Source organism: Lepisosteus platostomus, chromosome 8, assembly GCF_059453375.1.
Source record: "Lepisosteus platostomus isolate fLepPlt1 chromosome 8, fLepPlt1.hap1, whole genome shotgun sequence".
In the NCBI taxonomy this organism is placed as follows: domain Eukaryota; kingdom Metazoa; phylum Chordata; class Actinopteri; order Semionotiformes; family Lepisosteidae; genus Lepisosteus; species Lepisosteus platostomus.
Genome location: NC_142618.1, coordinates 45,560,901 through 45,581,828, shown reverse-complemented (window position 1 = coordinate 45,581,828; position 20,928 = coordinate 45,560,901). Strand labels below are relative to the sequence as shown.

The following is a 20,928-nucleotide window of genomic DNA, read 5'->3' as shown; positions in this document are numbered from 1 at the left end:
TCCGGTAGTTTCTTTGTAGCAGATTTTATTCTATTTTTTTCACGTTTACACACAAGGTGCAACAGATCGTTCTACACAAAAGGTGTTCTTTCAAGAGGAAATAAAGTATTGTACTGCATACTGCAAATTCTTGAAGTTCCTACATTGCTTAAGTAAACATCGTGTCATCTATCCATTTGCCTAAATAAAGTGAACAACGGTCCCAGATAACTAATTTACATAATGATCAAATTAAAAAAATCCCTAGAGCATCTTGTAATACCTGCAAACGTAGCATGGAAAATAATAACATACTTTTCTGGTACAGTCGGTAATTCTATTACTAGAAGGCTACCGAACTGTCCTAGAATTAATCGTTGACACTGGAACAAATGTCAGATTATGTTTGTGGCAGGAATATAAAAAAGAAATATCCATTTTAACTGGCGGGGAGTGAAAAATTCTGGCCTTTCGTAATGCCTCGATTTTCCAAATGAATCCAAAGGGACTGTTTTCTACAGTATAGCACGCTATGGGACCGAAGGGTTACTTTTTTTCATCCGAACTGCAAAGCTCTGTCAACAACGTAGCTGCAATGTGTTAGAGTTAAGAGTTAAGTGTTTCGCAGAGTAATGGGCTACGGGTGTCCAGTGTCATGGAGAGAGACAGAAATCCATCGAGATTCGTGCTGTCTGTAATAAAATCTGTGACAGTTGCAGCGAACAGAGAGAATACCTTGACTTGCTAAAAAAATGTGGTTCTCAAACCGTTATTTGTTTATGCAGGGAGCTGTTAGTTACTAGTTAACTAGAACGCACTGCAGTTTTGGGAATTCCAGCTGCATTACAAAATTTAGCTACATGACAACTATCGCTTCCGACACCCATTGCCTGTTAAAATAAATCCCAGTTTTAACCGATCCAGGTAGCATAAATAGTTGTGTATCTTACAGCGCTTGGAGTTAGAGAAACCTCCTGTTAATTAAAATGAAAACAAATAGCTACATCTGTGACATATTTTAAAAGTCTTTATGTTGCCTGAAAGATGGTAAAGAGAAACGCGATTGTCCGAGCAACTGTACCGGTTTTAATGTAGAGAAGGTAAACTGCAGGTAGGCTATTTAACTTTAAAGATGAATTCATATGGTAGCACCCATACGTATTCCTAAACAGACTGGACTCCACGTTGCCCTTCCTGTTATAACTTTACGTTGCTACCGTGTTTATGGGTTCCCTCACCTGCTGAGCTACCCAGCAACTAATTTGATCGGCATCATCATATCTTAAATACTAGCACCGCGATATATATGGACATCGGAGACTAAGAGAGCATTTTGTCGTAGTCGTAGTTTTCCATTGGACAGTAAATGTACTTTTAAAGGAACTACAAAACCAAATTTGCAAAACCGCACATTAGCGCTTGCCATCCACTGGCAAAGAGAAAGTTTAGTGATTCCACCAAGAAACATTGTTGCCGTCGGAGAGAAAATAAATATCACTTTCTGCATTGCAACTCCTGATGGCTTTTGATTCTGTCAAACGCTTGCCTGCAGTCCTTTCAAACGATACATATCCTTAGAAGAATTAAATGCTCTTTTATTTAAAGCCTGGGACGGATTGATAGATTGATTTCAAGAAAAAACGTTTTGCTCACACACTCTTTATTTCATCGTCAGTGTTCGATTCAGCTCAAAGAATCAAAAGGAAAGCAGATAGAAGTCGATTGGAGATAACTGTTTTACAGTTTTATTTTTTCAATTAAGATACACTATTGTTTGTGTAATTTAATCGTATCTACTTTATTTTTCGGACTTCGACATTTTCTATTTAATAATGTTGCTACAAATCACGGATTCGAAACCTTTTACTTCTGGCCACTTGTGTGAGTAACCTAGGTATACAGTATTCAATATAAAAGCGTACTGTACCCTTCTGTAAAGCCCTAGAAAAAGTAGAATGCCTAATAAAAGCAAGTACTCTCAAAACGCAAAAATCTGAGTCTCGAATCGCACAAGCATGCGCGCTGTCAAAGTAATTTAATCTAGAGTGACATTTTTGAGAATTATATCCTTAAATACCACGTTGCAGCGTATATTTGATCAATCAAGTATAAATTATCTTTTTTCCCATAGGAAAATTGTAAAACAATGTAAAGGGGTTTTGAATGATGCCCAGTTATATCTTATTCGTTCAAATTTACAGTTTAATATGAACATGTTTCTATCAAGACAGTTCTTTGGGAACTAACACAAATAGCAAATTCAACCGAGACTAAATTGGAAAAAAAAATAGCTGATGCTGATTATGCTGGTACCTAATCATTCTAAGATAAAATGGCCTACATATTTTTTCAATTCCATATGTTAGCACATGCTAAAAACGTTTGCATACATCATAATACTTCATTTGCAAACACTCTACTTCATTTAATAAAAAACACACATGGGCATCCTTTTTACTTAACTAACCAAATGCACTTGCTTTTAGACAGAAAAACCAAAAAGTAACGCAAATAATATCGTTCTTAGGTGACACATTCCTCCTAAATTTATTATAGTTTTTTTTCGAAATAGTTTAAAAAATATGCTCTACAAAGTTACAATTTAAGAAAAATATATAGTAATATGCTACAAAATAAATGCTGTTGCAGAGTTATGCAACTAAAATAAAATATCCATTACCGCAAAGGAACGCGGCAGTCTTATTTCACAAGATCACTGTATAACGATATATTTTATTTTTATTTCAGAAAATACTCTGTGATTGCAAAGACAAATATTAAAACATGAACAATCTACAACAGGCAAGTTGTAATATATCATAAATGCAGCAGGCCATTAAGCTGAATTTCACCAGTGATTTCCCGATACGGTAAAGTATTTTGCAGAGACGTGTGTTTCTTTGAAAGATTTTAGTTAGGATATGTACCTTACAAATAAATCAAGAACTTTAGTTTCTTGCCACGTTTAAGAGTTAGGCTACATCACTGGAAATCGATATTTTAGTGTATCTACTTCCATTCATTCATCTACGAGACCTTTTCAATTTCCTCGCGATTAAATTCGATAGTTTGACCAGACACTTTTGTGTCTTAGTGAGTGACCTATTACTCCCTTTTCAACTGAATGTTTAATTTGCGATTTTTAAAAAAAGGAATCGGGGCTGAAGAGAGGCCTTTCAGCGGTTTTTAACCATGAAGGATTTGGCTGCAGATAAAGTAACCGCCTGGCATGGTTGGACACATGCTAATTAAACCAATTTCCAATAGACACATAGGGTTGTTTAGACACAGTTCTCATTGGAAAAAAAAATTCCAAATTTAGTAGTGTTAAAAGTAATCAAAAATGTAAAATGTTTATTTAGATAGACTTTTTATACTGTGCAACAGTAACAATACAATAGTTTTACATACAATCGACCAATACAGATATTTCAAACACTGTGGAATAAACACCACAAAACAGTTTCCTAACATGAAATGAAGGTCTTTATGTAGGTTATACATAGGTCTACACATCTTTTAGAGAATCAATGTCGTCCCTTCCTTTCACACCTAACACCTAGGTTGTGTAATATTATACCAGCCAGGCCACACCTCAGTGGCAGTGGCACAAACATGAAGAACCATCTCTTAGACTGAAACAGAGTCCCGCTAGCAATAAAAAGAACTCAGCTTATTAAAATTGAAATAGCTTTAAAGCAACACTTGAATGTGTCCTAGCAGTTGTCCTTTGTTTCTTATTAATACGCTCTATAAATACATCTCATAATACTGCCTCTAATTAGGATATATAGTAGTATGCAGTGTGGCATACTAAAAAAACAAACTGCTCCTTTTCTGTTTTTCTCCGACATGTACCCGCTTTAGGTCAGAAGATTGCAAATATCTGAATATATATTTCGATTTTTTTTCCCTTTAAAGTCGCAACGCCCGTCGAGTATGATATAGGGAATGTTTTACAGTTCAAAGTATCGGTTGCCGGGAACACACAACTTCACGCCTGGCTTCATCCTGTTCTTCCTCCTCCTCCTCCGATGATGGTGATGATGATGATGAGGAGGATGCGGTTTAGAAGGTCAAAAAAATCGCAGTTGTACACTTTAAGTAGAGGCAAATCAAATGTCTTGATTGAAGCTATTGAACCATGAACAAAACAAAAAAAATAGACTGTACAAAAAGGGTCTCTCACAGCCTCTTCGATTAACACCCATTTTCACCCAGAAAAAGCCCTTCTCGAGCTTTCCTGTAAACGCTCTGGCATCGTTCCACGTCGAACCCTCCTCCGAAAGGGGACTTGCTGTGCTTTTTGTTTTTGTTTTGGCTGCAGTCACAGTAAGTACAAAATAGAAAATACATGTCTGTAAGTTTCTATTGAAGCGACTCCCACTAGAAACTGTCACATATATATATAAAAGCTTCTACTACAGAGCAGAATTGGCATGGAAAGAGCTGAGTGATGTGGCGTTGGCGGGAGGGGGGGGGGGGGGGGCGGGCGCGTCAAAGTCATCCCGAAGACGTGGAGGAGCCGTTGAGGGAGGTTTTGCGAGCTTTGCTGCAGAAGGGGGGCGGTCGGATGGGGTTGGGATTGGCGCTCGTTCCGTTGACGGTGGTGGAGATGTGGGGGAAGTGGGGGTGGGGGGACTGGACCGGGGTACTGGGGCTGGGCAGGGAGGAGGAGGTGGAAGGGACTCCGGCGGGGCTGCTGGCCTTGTCGCTGCCCGAGTCGCTCTCCATCTCCGAGCGGGGGCCGGGGAGCCCTTCGTGCGCGGGGTTCACCTTCAGCCGTTTGCAGCTGGGCCGCACGCGGTACTTCAGAGGGAGGGGCCCGTTCTGGGGAGAGGAATGTCAAAGCCCAACGTCACTGGGAGCAGGGTCAAGGTCAAGCCTTTCAACAAAATTCACTTGGCCATAATAAGGGCCAATACGGAGGTTTAATGCCCTACTTCACTGTAAGTTCGCCATGAGAGGACCTTTCACTTAACTCAATTTTAAACAAACACAGATAATAAGCTACCCAGCCAAGATTCACTCATACTTTCAGTGTTTTAATTAGCTGATTCATTTCATACTGTATTTGAAACCAATGTTTCATTTATCATTTCAGCAGCAGTGTTACACTGCAAAAAAATATAAGGGAGATTTCAGATATTTTTAAAAAAGCCCCTAACACCATGACATGACAATTTAGGATTTTAAAACTTGAGTAAACCAACTTTTTATAGCATGAAAAGCAAAGTAATTGTTTTTAAGGTCAAGTCAGTTTCTTACCCTTCTCCAGGTATAAATATAGGCAATGTCCATCAGTGTGTAATAATCTTTCAGTGGCTCATCCTCATACATGACTTCAATCTACATAAAAACATACTTAATTAGTATCTTCACTGCGCTTTGCCATATCTAACAACATCCATTAATATTTCACAGCCACAAAGTATACACAGCATGTCTGCAAACACATACCAAAATAACACCATATATATTTCTGGTAAAAATGATTTGGTTGGCAATCATTTTAACCAGCCAATAATGACACTAAAATCACAGAATTCTATCATCCAGGATCATTCGTCAACACAAAAATCCAGGTTTTTACTTCATATTTAAGCAACCATAACCTTTTAAGACATACAAATGTTTCACATGTAAAAACCTTATTTACTTGGCAGAGCGAAGGCATTTACCTGAAATGTACAAGGAATATCCATCTTACTCCGGAGAAACTTTCTTAAATGCATCACTGTCATGGCTGCAGGGCAGCGCAAATATCTCTTGTCATTCACCTGTACACAAAAATAAAAAAAAACATCACATATCGCACATACTTTCACACACAATAAAAATTCTGAGTACTATACAAGTTCTGAATATCCATTCTGGAAATAAAACCCAACATTACCTCTTCTTTTGGTTTGTCTTTTTCTGCGGCGCCTTGCTTTTCTGCCCTGTAACAGGGAGACAAATATTCATTTTACGTTTGCTTTAACAGACGTAGGAGAGAGAGTTTCCCGTTTGGTTCACACTTACTTGCTTTGATCAAAGAACTCAATGGACAGGCTGATGATTTCATCATCGGTGATGATTCTCTTGTCTTCGTCGGCAACTTCTCCTCTGTCTTCATTGGATCCGTTGGTAGCTGAAAAATTAACGCGCTAATTAGCGAATGGTCGAGGCTCTCTAAATGAACTATGTGAAGTATCGGAATGCAGTTCGACTGCCATGACATACAAAAGGCGATATACTGTGAGTGAATTCAATGCAGAGATTTAGGTAGGTGTTTTAAATATAAGGGAATGCAATACTAATGAGAAGAAAGTTGTATGCTTTACACACAATAAAAAATGCACGAATGACACTGAAGGAAACCGAGTGTGGTTCCAAATCACCTTTCTTTCTCTAACGATGTTGACATTCTCACAAAAATGAAAGAGCCGTATTTCTTACACAAAAGAACCAATGTTTTGCCCCCCCCACTTTAAGGTTTATTTTTATTGAGAGAGAAAATGGCCTTTTTTTCTTATTCTCCCACTGTGCTGCTTGCGATTAAACTCAGATTTCTTGGCAAAACAATTTTAATTTCCCCATCAACGTCTAGTAGGAAGGCAATTTTCAAAAACGGCAGGATGAAACGGACACTAACAATGAACTTTTGCATAGTTCTGGTAACCAAAACAAATTAAACCAAACTGTTACCCGTCGTGTTCTGCCTATTATGTACTTATACAACTGCTATTTCTTAATCACACATGTAGTAATCCAAACATTATACAGTACACTGTATTAAATTTGAACAATTAATATTAAATCCATTAAGAAGTTTGAACTCATTACCATCTATTGAAGGGTGAGCAGCATAGAAATCTCTCCGTCGTTTCATTTCATCTGAGTAGGAAAACAACCCATTAGTGAATTTAAACTGAATTAACAATGCAACATTCAAAACAGAAGCCCCACCATGCCTAGTACTTACTTTTGAAGAGACCAGGTACCAGTTTGTACACAATGTCTTGCAGTGTCTTATCTGACCTGAAAGGCAAGCATCTCCATTAGTTGATCACTTGCAGCTTTGTGAATATTTTCAACAATTTCAGGTCCAACCGACACCTTTCAAACATTTAAGGGAGTCAAAAGTCTTGAATTCCAAAAACAAATAGAAGAAAATTGTTTGTTGTACGTCTATATTGTAAATACATGCACTTGCATACTATGCTCATTATCTGTAGAATTATGCAACATAAAAGGTTTACAATACACTGCAATATCATCTTGACAAACGTACTGCTAATTTCTAGCTTGCTAATTCATTTTAAATAAGATCAGTGCAATCATCAAAATAGATAAGTTCATGCAGCTTTAATCAGAAAAAAAGTACAATGCATGCGTTTCTTAGATTCAGGAGTAGTAACTTGTAGACAACTTTGCTCAAAACAATAAGAGGAAACAAGTGCATTGGAGTTAATGAATCCTACAAAGGACAAGAGATAATTATTCAACTTACCTAATATTAAGAAGAGGTTTTGTTTTATGAACCTGGACATCACAGATTGGACAATACTTGCTGGATTCCAAATACCCAACAATGCATGTTTTACAGACTGCATAAAAACCAAATAAAGCACAAAAACATACAAATGTAAATGAATTCATAAAACTGTATTTTGAGGTTAATAAAGTCTTCTTATAGAAAAGCATATAAGAAAATAAAATCACATTTAAAAATCCCAATAAAAATGCATTACTCGCTTTGGATAAATAAATTCTGTTATCTCTACAAGTTTGACTGTATATTGAAATCTTATAAATAACCTGTCCCTATCTGGAAGTTAGTTAGTCAGTTACTTACATGAGTGTAGACATTCTATTATGGTTGTCGCGTCTATGAAATATCCACCACAAAGTACACACATCAAATGAGGGTTTAGCTCCGTTATCTTGATCCTTGTTGTTCGATGCATTGTCATGGAAGGCAGTCCTAAAATAAAATTTAAAAAAATCTATAAATATTTCTATTCTTAGTAGGCCTAAAATGTGTTCTCTCTCTTTGATCTTTGTGCACACATACCATAATAAAATAAACATCTTATTACCAATATGATTACCAAAGACAGCTGTTGAACGGACCCTGCATTTCCTTTTAAATCCTTTAACAGAACGAGATGTACGGAGGCATGAATTTAAAAAGCCCTTGAGGTATTCACACATCCTCACAGCTGCTTCACTTAATTTAGTGAGAAGTTAAAAAGTTAACCCTCTAAATTGGTTTCATTATTTAAAAGTAGGATACACGGTGACCATAAAGAAATCACAACGTATGCCTTTGCTGTTGAAGGTTTCTTACAACCTTTATTACATAGGAAAACATCGTTTTCATTAACAAGTGACAAAATCACTGATAATATAAGGCACTTCATTTCGTGTCGCTCAGGCGACCCTCATCACGCTACGGAGGTTCAACTTTGAAATGTACACCCTGTGAGACAAGGAAAACGTCACTAAAACAGCCGACTTATACGATATCCTAAAACAGACATCAAATCAAGACTTCAGTCGACTATGAAGCTCTACGAGAAATGGGGAGAAACGGTCAATTAACACGCCGCGTTGCAGCCAGGTTTATTTTCAAGACAACAGCGCATTGCAACGGAGATGCACCGCACATTTGTCCTTATCGGAGACTCTTGCCCTTTTATTACACCGTCCGATGTTCGGGAGCGGTAAACTCCCGTTTACTGGTGCCCAAACACGGTAATTCTTATCGTTGCTATAGCAACTTAGGTTATACTTGGCGTCTCGCCAAAGACTGAAAATAGAGCGGAGCTCCTACAGAAGAACCAGGCTCCTGCGTAGGCGATTGCACATAAACCCAGAATGTTACCCATCTTGCCCTCGTCCACATTGGTTGGGATTATCAACACATGCATGTTCGCAAGTCTGGCTGCCATTTCACAAAAGGTTCCCTTTAAACATACATTGCTTGAGGTGGATGAAAGGAAAGGGGGCCATTTCCACGTCGACATCCGGAGCAAGAAGCAGTTTTTTTTTTTGTACCCTCAAGATTTCTATTTGCAAAAGGCTCCTTCATGAAAGAAAAATATACAATTTCCACTAACGTAGCAAGGGGGAAAATGAATTTATGACTCCAGGGGCAAGCACGGCGAACCCAATTTACACCTAAAAGACCAGCCGATAACAAAACGGCTCGACCTTAAAAGCTTACATAATTCGTTTTCTCCTGTCCGCCAGCCAGTAAACTAGTTAAAGTGAAAGGTACGGGGTCCTGAACGCGCAACCGAAACCGCGAAAAAACACAAGTTTGTCCGATACAACTCCCGTCGTGAGTGTGGCAATATGCACATAGAGCTACCACTGGTTTTCACGGCGGCACTGTTGGGTCTTGAGTGCTGGAAAAACAAACGCAGCCTACTCTTGAAGAGAAAAAAATGCACTAGAGCCCAGAACACATTCGCAATCTATTAGTCGGGGGGATTATTTACTATCACCTTTAAAATAGCGAGCGGTACTTGCACAGTATTTCCCAACCAAGAGCACGCAAAGAGAGCGCAACCGAAGCCGTTATTTTTTCTAGCTTCCTGACAAACGTAATAATTTGGTGTGTGCTAATTCGGCAAAATAAAACTAGTTGTGCCCCGATACGGCTACCTACGTGTACCTTGCATGACCAACAGCCAAAACAAATTAATGACCTAAACGAAATGGATATGAATATGAGTGTTGCTGCTATTTACGGGGCGCACAGAAGCTGACGAACGCTATTTGCCCAGCAACACCATGTTTTCAACACTCACGGAAAAACACCAAACTCAGGCTACGTTTCCCTGCACAATACGCTCAGAAGCTCAATGACACCGTGATGCTTTTCAGTTGGCTAATTAAGCTTTATCTATCAAGAGTCAACCACATACGTGTTTTTTGAACGTTTCCGATAAAATACTACACTATTGTTTCTTTTTAACCAAGTGTGAGTCGAACTATCCACGTAGTCTTACATAAAACGTGTAAACTGAACGGGCTTTAAAAATAAAATATTTTTAATAGAGGATTGCATTCTTGACCCTCTGCCTGGTATACATCATTTTACGAAACGGTGAAGGCCATGCCTGCCTGTATAACATAAAGAGACTATTGCTTCAACAATCCATAAACGACACGATGTTTGCACAACTGCTCCTAGTTCTAGGGCTGCTTGGCATGAACTTAGTATATATTACATAGAACCGCAGAGTGTGACACTGTCGAGTATTTCAGCTAAGCAGAGCAGCAGAGCTACAGTTAAGTCAAAACTACTTAAAGGTTTTTTTTTTAATTATTGTACTGCTCTAAATAATACGCCTAGAGGCCACAAGCAATTAGCTGCCGATGGCGTCGTAGGTCCCAGCATACACTAACACTTTCACGTATTATGTAACATTTTCTCACAAATACATTACCTTCCTTGGATGGTTAATGAATTCAAACCCACTGCTGTTCCTCACGCTGTGTATGTACTGTATGTTCTGTGTCTGCGGTTACATTTCCTCAATAAATTTGTTACAGCAGGTTGCATTCCTTCTCCACAAACACATGATCGTCACTTCAATTTTCAATTTCATTATTTTGAACGTTTCCTAACATTTAAGTTTCCAGTTGCCTGAATTACATACAGGCCTCCAATTTACGAAGAAAACATAGCTTTTTTTAAAAAAAAACAACAACTCTGGAAGTCAGATTTTATGTTTTGCCCATGATTAAAAACCTGACAAGGTCAATGAACATATATGTAATCAAAATACAATTGTGAAACAAAGCCTGTATATGGAATGTGCATCACATAGAATCAAAACCCACAAGTGAAAACAAGAACAAGTTCTGAAATAATCTTAAACATTTACTATTTACACCTCTACTAATAATGTTATTACCATTTATGTCAAGGTCGAACTGTAACCCATGATTCACCGGTGCGCTTATCATGCTCTGCAAAACGACGTCAAATCCAAAATAACACATCGTAAAATAATTCATAGAAACCTGACTTGTGGTTTTTCAGAGAACCCATTCTTCTGAAAAAGTTCAAAGGTTTACCAAACGTTTAGTTACTCCTGTAGCAAACTAAAGCATCAAATATTAACGTGCGAGAACCTCACAGTCTCCTTATCGCCGATGTAGACATCAGTTGAATTGAGATTTGATTAGGGAGCCACCAGAACAAATACAAAATCCCAATGTAAAGAAACAGAGCGTTTCATCTTGAGAAGCACTGAATCCATCCGTCCTATGGCTATAGTAAAAACAAAAATCGTTAACAAGTCCCGTTTTGAATCGCAGCTAGTTAACAGTAAGTCAAAAGATGGATCTTTAAACGGGTCAAGGCCAGAGTTTGCAAAACACACTGTAACTACATTAGCCCCTTCTAGCATCCCCGGAGCACAACAAAAAAGAAAGAATGTTTATGATCTGGAACAGTTTTGCCCCTTCACGTTCATCAAATGAATGGAAGCTCATGTCAAATACGGCCATTTGAAACGACATGGTTCAAGAAAACCAAACGACACTGGAAACAGACTCAGTAGACTTTTTAAGTCAACATGCAGTGGAACGAGAGTTTATTACAAAAGGTTTCTGACTACCGTGTGTTCAAAATGATTGGAAGGACTCGATTTTATATTTAATCTAAAAAAAAACACATCTCAACACTGCCAATCGCCATCTTTAACATCAAAACGCTTTCGGGTCCTCTACATCTTAAGTTCATAAAATCTCAAATTCATTACCTGTGGTAAACCTAAACACTTAGATAGGTTCCCGTGACCCTAAAGATTCAATATCTATAAAATAGCTGAACTGTGTTAAGATATTCCGGTTAACAAAACAGTTTGAATCGAAGCTCTCTGAAACACTTGACCCATCTTGATCTGAATTCTGAGAACAGCCAGGTTTTCATCGAAGTCTAAACAAATTTCATGAACAGTTCAACAAACACCTTGTAACAAAACAGAAGTGTAAATATTTTTCTACAAGACAGCTAATTCGACAGTACACAATAACAATGCCAGTAGAAGAATGGAACTAAATTTAAAAGTATTGTACGCAGCGAAACTGTTAAGTCCGTGTGGTTTAGCGCACCGCTGTCAGAGCTTGCAACGAGCGGAGACCTACTCTCCTATTTAAGATGTAAAAACATCCATAGCATCCGCCTAATCCTTCCATAATTCCACTATTGGTAAGAAGAGAGACGGAATAATACATACCCAGAAACTCTGGTGCGGGTTGGTGAGATAGGCGATGGATAGACAATGAAAGTTAGGAGTCGATCAGTAGAAAATGAATGCGAGCCAAGCGGCCATCTTGAAAAGAACTGCAGACGCTGTCAATTGCAATAAGCGTAAAGCAGCACTGAGCTCATTTTAGTTACAAAAATCCTTCCTTCTCTCCAGGCTACAGCCCCGTGTGGCTGATAAGCATGGAGAAATCCAAAATTTAGAACTATTCCGGTCCAATTTCAGTGATCAGGCTGCACTACCTTTGTGGCGAGCTCTTAATTCAGTTGTTTGAAAAATGCAATGCTGATGGTTCAGTGGAAACTGACACCGTCCCCAAAATGGCTTGTAGTTCGACCGCCCCGCTCTGTCACGTGGTCTCATTCCTTAAGGGTGGCCTGGGAATTAGTGTCGGTGTAATCAGAGATTTATCAATCCCTAACCCTCAAAAATGCCATTGAATCTTTGTTTTCTTCCCTTTATTTGGCACCCTCAGAAACCATATAGTGTGTGTTGTAAACAAAAGGCTTGTATACGGAATTAAGCGAAAACCTCTTCAGACGCACTGTGAAAGGTAGAACCGGGGGAGAAACACACGAACGCATGACGACCAGCTCTCCTCTCGCAACAAGTAAAAAAAGGAAGAAAAATATTGGGGTTAAAGGCTTGCGTGAGAAAGCCGAGGTTCTATTTGATTCTAACAATTTTTATTCATTGCTACTCCCATTCTAGAAAGTTGTTTAAAATTGAGCACCGATGTCGATTTAGAGCAAATGCTGCATTTGTTAAAATACCAAGGTTTTATTTTCTCATGTAACTATTCGTCAAGCATTAGTTTAGTCAATTAACTAAATGTCCTTAGTAACCACCTTCTGCCAAAGGTTTCAGAATAAAGAATCAAGACTTATATCTGAGTGGTAACGGTAATGTTGTTGTTTTTTATACTTAGAAGACAGCACACAAATTCAAATGTCCGAAGAAACCACTTGGAATCCACAACATCCCATCAAAGCGGGCTTTTCGGTTGGAGCCAGCAAAATACGATGTATACTCGTTGAAGTATTTGAACCTCGTTTTTGCATTGTTCTGTAACAGCAGTAGTTCCTATAGTAAATGTAGGGATTTTCAGTAAGGGCACAACGTTGACTTCTTGGGTTTGCATGGATATTTTTCATCTATACACACATTTACGTGTTATTTACCGTCTTCGTGCAATCTGGGGTGCTAACAGGGCAGACTGCTTACGTGTGCATTTAACAAACTTATCCACCGTGCTTTAAATAAGTCGTTTTGACATTGTGACGGCTTTCAGCTGCACATAGCAAAACGGATCCACTGCCATATCATGTTACCATTACATCTATATTCTAGGTTATACTTTATTAGTTTTCTATATATGTAAATAGGAGGTCTGCTGGCATCTTTAAGGCACCTGGTCTCATAATCCGCGTGTTTAGAATATAGACTAGCCAGTACAGAATAAATAAGACGTTTGTAACTCTATGAAATCGATCTTCTCAAAAGGATTTGAGCTTTATTAATGAAAACGCACAAGCATATTCAATGGTTTATTAAATTACCAGTCATCCCGAGATCTTCTCTCTCTCTCACACACACACAATGAATGATTTCCATACTAGGAATGATTTATTGGAGTAATTTATTCATGATATAAAAAAGTTTAATCGTTCTTTAGAGCACTTCGCAAAGAACAAAACCGACAGCCAGTAAAAAATATACTTTCAAAGCGTCGAAATCAGCTCAGGTCCCATCAATCGTCGAACAGGGTCAGATGATGAGTCGGGCTCTGTAGATGTCGTCCATTTCTTTACAGCTTGTGGTTTACATCTGTGTGGCCTTTTCGAGACTTTTTGCAGCGTCTTTCATCTTACCCAGCAAGTCCTAAAAATACATTCATATTCACAGCTTTGAAACGACACATGTCCACGTATACTACTAATTACATAAACTTCGTGCCGCGTAATCTCACAAGCAAGTTACGTTAAAAACAATATTAATAAAATAATTTGGACGGGTTTATTTTGTTGCTCAGAACCTTCCTGAACGTATTCTCAATAATAGGGACATAAATCGTGAAACAGTGTAGCACGTCCCTTTACGTTCTGTCCGCTGTCACTGTACATTCGATTTATTAAGAATAAAACATTTTAGGACTTTAACCCAGTTCTTAACAAACTGACATAAAAGATTAGTTTAGCACTGTAGTCGCCCAAGAGCAATTTTTTCAAACGCTGACAGATTAAAGTATTAACATAATATTGTCAATAGAGAAATCAAAAACCTGATCATTTACTCTGTTAGCTTTTCCTGGCTTCATAAAACGAAGTCGTAAAAGCAAATACACTGTTTTCAACAGTGCAAATAAAGTGTAAAAAAGCCAAAACAGTTCAAGCCTTCTAATATCTTAAAATGTGTGAATTATAAAGCAAGTCTGTGTTTAAGATTTTAACGTTATCGTTTTCTTAATGTTGAAGGGAGAATCGTCTACTTGTTCCCTTTCAGAACACCAATCTTTTGATACCATTCTAAACGCCCGATTGATAAATGTAAAGTGTCCCCAAAGTGTTTCACAAATGTTTAAAAACATTTCGGTTCTTTGTAAAAAAAATTCAAAGACAGCAGAAAACTTTTCATTTCAAGCTCGAAATCGTTCTATCGATTTTCCATGTCAAAAACACAAGGCCTAGAAACCGATTTTACAGCGACATTAAATCTCCCCCCCCCCCCCCCCCCCCCACCCCACACACACACAACAAAACACTTCAAAGTTTGCGTTTTAGGAATGAATTAATTTCCATTTAGTTTGTTTTGGAATTTTTAGATCATAAACATAATGGAAACGGCTCCAATGAACTACATGCTAGGATAACTCAAGCAGAAACTATAGGACAGGGGGTGCATTTAATGAATCCAGTAAACTGAACCGAGTACAAAACGGTTAAAATTGAACTTCACAATATGAACTATACATTCCAACTTAGACGTGACACCCCCAAATCAATCTTTAACCTCGGGGATCTCAGGTATGCTTAATCGAGTGTGTGGAAATAATACAACAGATACCCATCTGAAATGTCAAGTGATTAAGTGTAACATCAGAGGTCTAAGAATCATTCACACAATACCCATGAAATGTGCAGGTTTCCCCGATGTTTCATCCGATAAAAAACGCTCCTTTCAAATTTGAGATGAGGTTATTTGTGTTGTCCTTCTTCACTGTGGAGATCTTAAAACTCTGTGCCATGATGTAAAAGAACAACTTAGGCGTTGCCATCATACATAATGTCAGGCTACTGCCTTCCGCTGCTGCTGATTTATATGCTGCTCGGATAAGCGTAACCTGTGTGTTGATCATAAATTCATGTCAGGGGTGTCCCTGCTTGTTCACCAAAATCCAATCCCCACCCCATCCCCCCGTTTAGTAGCGGCCTTGGGAACATCTTCGGCCGTGGATCGCTGGTGGTTTCAAGGAAAGCTAGAGTGAAAAAAACATTTAGTTCGGGGGAAAAAAACACTTGCTTCGAATGTTTTTAGAAAAAGGTACTTCTGAAGAGTCATTTTAATTTACACTCGTACAGTGAGATCGAATAATGTAAGGCGTTAGTTTGCGGTAATTATCCCAACTGACTTAGTTTGAAAATCAACCAAATCCATTTAGCCTAACAGCAGAAATGTTAAAGTATGGCTTTTTGAAGCAAATTATCTGTCCATTGGAATTATAATAGACGTTTAAGAAAAAAAAAGTTCGGTTTGAATGTACCTCAGCTTAATGCTGTTGTATATAATCAGTACTCTTTAACCGACGATCCCAAACTGCATCGCGGTGAAAGCTTTTGAAAAATACCTTCAAAACTCTATTCTGCTTTAATTTAAGTAACTTTAGTCAAATGTCCATATTCTGTTCATTGTGTTGGGGGCTAAGGATTTGTCCGAAATCATAACCTCTGCAGTTTATACTCTATACCCTTAATTACAAGTGAAGGCAGAACGATAAGCCAAATAGAACCAATAACCAAACCATATCAGGTTAAACCATGAGGTTTGCTAGAAGGCCTACCCAAAAAATATATATTTTATATTCTGAATCGAAGTTAGGTAGGTATGAGCCAAATTTATTCAAGAATAGTGGACTGCACTTGAAGAAAATGTAATTAAAAATTTAAAAGGCGGTTAATTTTATCGCCACACAACTTCCGTTATTTTTCCAGCCTTACTACCGACAATATTTAATGGGTTCTACGATTCAGAAACCAGTCGCCCAAAATTATGCCATCGGGCAATCTCAACTGGAGTGAAAATATTGAGTCCGATAATCATTCTGAACAAATAAACTCTTCGTTCGAGTTTTAATTTCTATCTTAAATTAGCTGTAAATTTAACTACTGGTACGAAAAAAATCGCCCAGAAGATCAATGTTTAATTTTGTAGGCTGTCGTGAAAATCAGTATTTGTATTATACCCGAACATTTACCGAAGCAAAAGCACCACCTTAACTAATAGCACATACACTTTGCTGAAATAAATCAATTTTTGTTATACCTGCAGTTGCTCCATTGTGCAACTGAAATGAATTTCTTCCGGTGATCTTGCGCCGCTGTTCTGCAATGATAATAAAATTATGCAGACATTAAGGTATAAAACACAGGCAATACTAATTTAATGAATGTATATTCACAGAAGATATCATACCTCAACATTGAAGGTGATCAAATAAGACGGCTTATTAACTTTGTGGACGTGACTGTTCTAAAACCGAAGAAAAGTAACAGAATAATTAATCCAAAAACAGAAACTCATCTGGTGCTAAGTTATTACAATATTCTTCAAGTTTTCATGGATACCTTTATCTGATACTCCAGGCGCCAAGCGACATCACAAATCTGAGGAGGGCATCTGCCTAAACTAAAACAATTAACACAATATTTACAACAGTTGGTAATACTGGCAATCATACCTAATTAGGTTACAGAGATTGTAAAATCTGTTAATTTCGAATAACTTGTGCTATATGCAATACACGATAACAAAATACTAATTTAGTACACACTGCCAACAGATATACAAAATGTTAGTTACTGTTAAAAATGTTACATTGTACATTGTGCTTAAAATGCAAATGTTGTCAATAAATGAGAATGTTTTTGCTATATGCCAAACGTGAACAGTTTATGTAAAGCAAAGCAAATTTTCCATCTTGTAGAGAATGTATATTCCCTTGGTTTCCTAACACTAGACCAATTAGATACGGTTTATTTTAAAGTCTGTTATAAAGTCTGCATGAAATATCTCTAAAAATTAGGATTATATATACATATGCTCATGGATGTAGAATAACACTGCTGGCACGTATCACAATTCAGCCAATTTAATACAATCAAAAATAGCTGATAAAACAACGTTTAAACAATTACGAAATACAATTACGAAATAGCATATAATTTAAATATCTTTCAAGCAAACGAAATGTGAATCGTGTAAAAAAGAAAAAAAATAGTGAGACATACCTTGCTAATAAGTGTTCTAAATCACTTTTGTTTTTCTACAACAGAAAAGGATTGCACAAATATTACCAAAACAAAACACTCATTTTGTGAGGACATGAATATTAAAACTGATGTACGTGTTAAGTAAACTTCAAACTTCAAACCTGGTATTCATTGCAAAACATGTCTATTCTTTCTGGATCATATTTAAGATCTTCAAGACACGTGCTGAAACAAAGCACAGAAATGGGGGAAAATTGTTTTAAAATGGAGCTTCCACAATACAAAAAATAGTGTCAATTAGACTGTAAACGCCCGTTACCTAATCGTAGATTTGTCAGCGTTTTGCTTAACAAACTCCAGGATGCAGGTCGTTGTTGCTACATGACAGTGTTTTAACAATGTTTGGTCGACGTGTCTAAACTCAGGACCACCTGAAACGGAAGAAAAAAAACACTCCCTCCTTAAAATTTACAGTCTTATTTGACACTGACCGTTTGAAATGTATCACCACTCAACAACAGCAAATGTAGGTTAGATCAAAACCTGTAATTCAGAAATGTATATCGATGGTTTAGTGTTATGCGAAGTATAGGTAGTACCCATCAACATACAGTAGCAAGAAAACTATTTTACCACTACATTTGATATAATTTGAAATTAAATGTTAACAAAACTTCGGCGATTACTGGAGCGCAAAATAGAAGCATGTGGCAGACTCACCAGCTAGCACAATTTTACAATTTACGTGTTTCGATATTTACAATATAATTCCTTCAACACAACACATCAAATTTCATAAATCTAGAAAGGGGAACCTTAAACAAGTTATCACTCGATAAAGTAGCGTTTTTAGACTGTAGTCTTCCGTTACAATTATTTTGCGCTCTGACTGTCATTGTAACCACCGAGCTTTTGTGGAGATAACTTTTTTCAGGCGTTTGAAAGTTAACATTGCTTCCCAACCACATCTCAGCACTGACAGTCCAATGAATTAATCCAACTAATTGTTTTCAAATATGGAAACAGACTATAACTTTAAACCAGGTCTTCATACGAGAGATTGTTCTACAACTGTCAACGTTTAATATTGTCGGATATTGTTCTTTAGAAGACACTTGATAAAATCACGTAAACATTGACATTTTTCATGATAGTGATTTTAGTTCCCAGGTACACGTAAACGACAACGGGTAAGTGTTTTTCGCCACAGCGTTTGTAGAACAAAACCTACACAACAACGAATTACTTCCAGAAATACTCGATTATCACCACCCATAATATGTATTTTAAAAATGACCGTTTCGTATGTCTGCGCTAACGACGCACTAGGTACGCAGATTACATAAGACATGGGACCGAACACATCGCTTCGATAAACAGTTTTATTTGTTGCTCTAGTCTCATTAAAAACTGAAGAGGCTGTATCTCCGCTACTCGGGTCGCAAGGTCCGTTTTCTCTTGCTTACTCTTCCGGTATGAACTGTTAACTAGTTAGTTTTCTGTCTACAAGCGCTGTTGTTGGTTTGCAAATCGGCATCGCCGAAAACGTCACCACTCGAGCGCAACTTGCCACTGACAGCCGCAGGAAACGAGAAGGTTTGCCTCGAAAACAAAGGAACACGGAGCTGTCAAGTAACCACAAAACGCAGACACCCCGATAGCCAAGAACACAGTACAAACAAAACAAATCATAGCGATTACAAACTCGCACAAGATCGGTATATTTTCCGACAGCGGTTATTTAGGACTTTCATTGTTCAGTCGCCTGGTCCCATTACGATCCCGCCTGTATTTTGAGTTCATTGAGCAACCAATGTTGCCGGTACGAAAATGGCGTTTTCGCACCCTCAACCCGATAAACTGAAAAGTAGAGAACACGTTAAACCCATGCATTACGGTCCTAAAAAGCTCGATCGCAAGAAACGAGCCACTTAAGGCGTAAAGGCAAAACAAAGGGAACTCATTTACATCGCCCGCCGTTGCTGCAAATACGCGCAATCTACGAGCACACATCTAAAAAGAGAGAACTTGCATAGCTATTCAAGAAGTCCTTCTTTCGATAAATACGCGTGAATCTGTCTTGACAAAGTCACAACGACACCGCTTTGTTGTGCGGTTATGGCCCTGTTCCTTGTCTGGGCAAGTGAAACCTCCACAAAGCAGGGAGCTTGCCTGCGCACACAAAGGGGAGGGATAGAAATCAGGCTCTCACCTAAGATCGCATGATCGGAGTGGGAAGAGAGCAGGCTCTGGAAGGCTACCTTAATAAACACCGTGAATGTTTTCGAGTCAAAATAGTCCGTATCCGTCAAATACTGAAGCCCCCTCTGCACAAACTCCGACAGCTCCATTGTGGTTGTAAGTGACCTCCGACACAGGCCCACGTGACAGAGGCTCAGCTGATCACTGCGGGTAAAAGCCAATTGAATCCCACAAGCTCGCGAAGTGAGTTGGGCTGCTGGGTCGCTTTCGCTAAAGCAAGGATGATAAACTCCAGTGCTAGCTAAACCAGATAAAACCCCCCCTCTTTAGCGGGGATAAATGAAAAAAAAAGGGTTTGTGCATGTAGTTTTATTTTGTTTGCCTGACACATTACACGCTTCAGTAAGTGTAAATGTGGCGCACATTTTTTAAAGAATTATTATCACGTCCTGGCTTCCTGGGGTGCTATGTACATAGAATTTGTATGTTCTCCCTGTGTTTGTGTGGGTTTTCTTTGGGTGTCATGGCTTCCTTCCACAGTCCAAAGACATAATGGTGGGTTACCAGCATCTGGGAAAATTATCCCTGGTGTGATCGTGTCTTTGTGTGTCCTGTGATGGACTGGGATCCTGTCCAGGGTGAATATCCTGCCTGTTCCTTGCTGGGATTGGCACCAGTTCCCCAGCAACTCTGTATAGGATAAAGTGGTTAGAAATTCGACGGATTATTAAAATATTGCTTCCTGTTGGGCCACTATTTATTTTAGCTTTTTGTTCCCCTGAGATCTTTATGAGTTTCCTATATTGGCTATGAAATCAGTTATTGGATTAGTGTGTAAATAACCCCACGTTTTCTAAATATTTAAACTTGAGGATTTTGCATGAATAAAAAAACGTGTATGACTGTTTCTTTGGGACAAAGATATTCCTTGTGTTTATTCTACAGTTTTAATCACAAATAACAATACTAATAGAACACACTGGGAG

General features: G+C 38.1%; 2 protein-coding genes across 3 annotated transcripts; both read right to left on the bottom strand.

The window, feature by feature from the left end:
- Positions 1-3,306: 3,306 nt before the first annotated feature.
- bmi1a (BMI1 proto-oncogene, polycomb ring finger a) lies at positions 3,307-12,595 on the bottom strand. The gene is made up of 10 exons (XM_088643675.1): positions 12,225-12,595; positions 7,820-7,948; positions 7,475-7,571; positions 6,947-7,002; positions 6,808-6,858; positions 6,004-6,112; positions 5,876-5,921; positions 5,661-5,759; positions 5,248-5,328; positions 3,307-4,809 (listed from the first exon to the last, which is right to left on the bottom strand). Exons 2-10 carry the CDS (start codon positions 7,935-7,937, stop codon positions 4,483-4,485), a joined length of 984 nt encoding a protein of 327 aa, XP_088499801.1. The 5' UTR covers positions 7,938-7,948; positions 12,225-12,595; the 3' UTR covers positions 3,307-4,482.
- A 1,281-nt stretch (positions 12,596-13,876) lies between these two features.
- On the bottom strand, positions 13,877-20,135 carry commd3 (COMM domain containing 3). 2 transcript variants are annotated; one of them, XM_088643676.1, is made up of 8 exons: positions 19,953-20,134; positions 18,060-18,171; positions 17,902-17,965; positions 17,759-17,793; positions 17,096-17,156; positions 16,944-17,000; positions 16,794-16,853; positions 13,877-14,135 (listed from the first exon to the last, which is right to left on the bottom strand). In XM_088643676.1, exons 1-8 carry the CDS (start codon positions 20,089-20,091, stop codon positions 14,076-14,078), a joined length of 588 nt encoding a protein of 195 aa, XP_088499802.1. In that variant the 5' UTR covers positions 20,092-20,134; the 3' UTR covers positions 13,877-14,075. The 2 variants fall into 2 exon arrangements, with proteins under 2 accessions (XP_088499802.1, XP_088499803.1); XM_088643677.1 differs by lacking the exon at positions 13,877-14,135 and adding an exon at positions 14,962-15,729 and having other exon boundaries at positions 19,953-20,135.
- Positions 20,136-20,928: the final 793 nt, after the last annotated feature.

Bases quoted from the DNA above. Each gene is read 5' to 3' on its own strand.
- commd3 (XM_088643676.1), bottom strand. From the start codon at position 20,091: ATGGAGCTGTCGGAGTTTGTGCAGAGGGGGCTTCAGTATTTGACGGAT. The intron at 18,172-19,952 runs GTGAGAGCCTGA...CTTCCGTTTCAG, and splicing joins CTCCGATCATGCGATCTTAG to GTGGTCCTGAGTTTAGACAC. The intron at 17,001-17,095 runs GTATCCATGAAA...CTTCGGTTTTAG, and splicing joins GCCTGGAGTATCAGATAAAG to AACAGTCACGTCCACAAAGT.
- bmi1a (XM_088643675.1), bottom strand. From the start codon at position 7,937: ATGACAATGCATCGAACAACAAGGATCAAGATAACGGAGCTAAACCCT. The intron at 5,922-6,003 runs GTAAGTGTGAAC...TCCCTGTTACAG, and splicing joins GAGTTCTTTGATCAAAGCAA to GGCAGAAAAGCAAGGCGCCG. The intron at 5,760-5,875 runs GTAATGTTGGGT...TTTTGTGTACAG, and splicing joins AAGACAAACCAAAAGAAGAG to GTGAATGACAAGAGATATTT.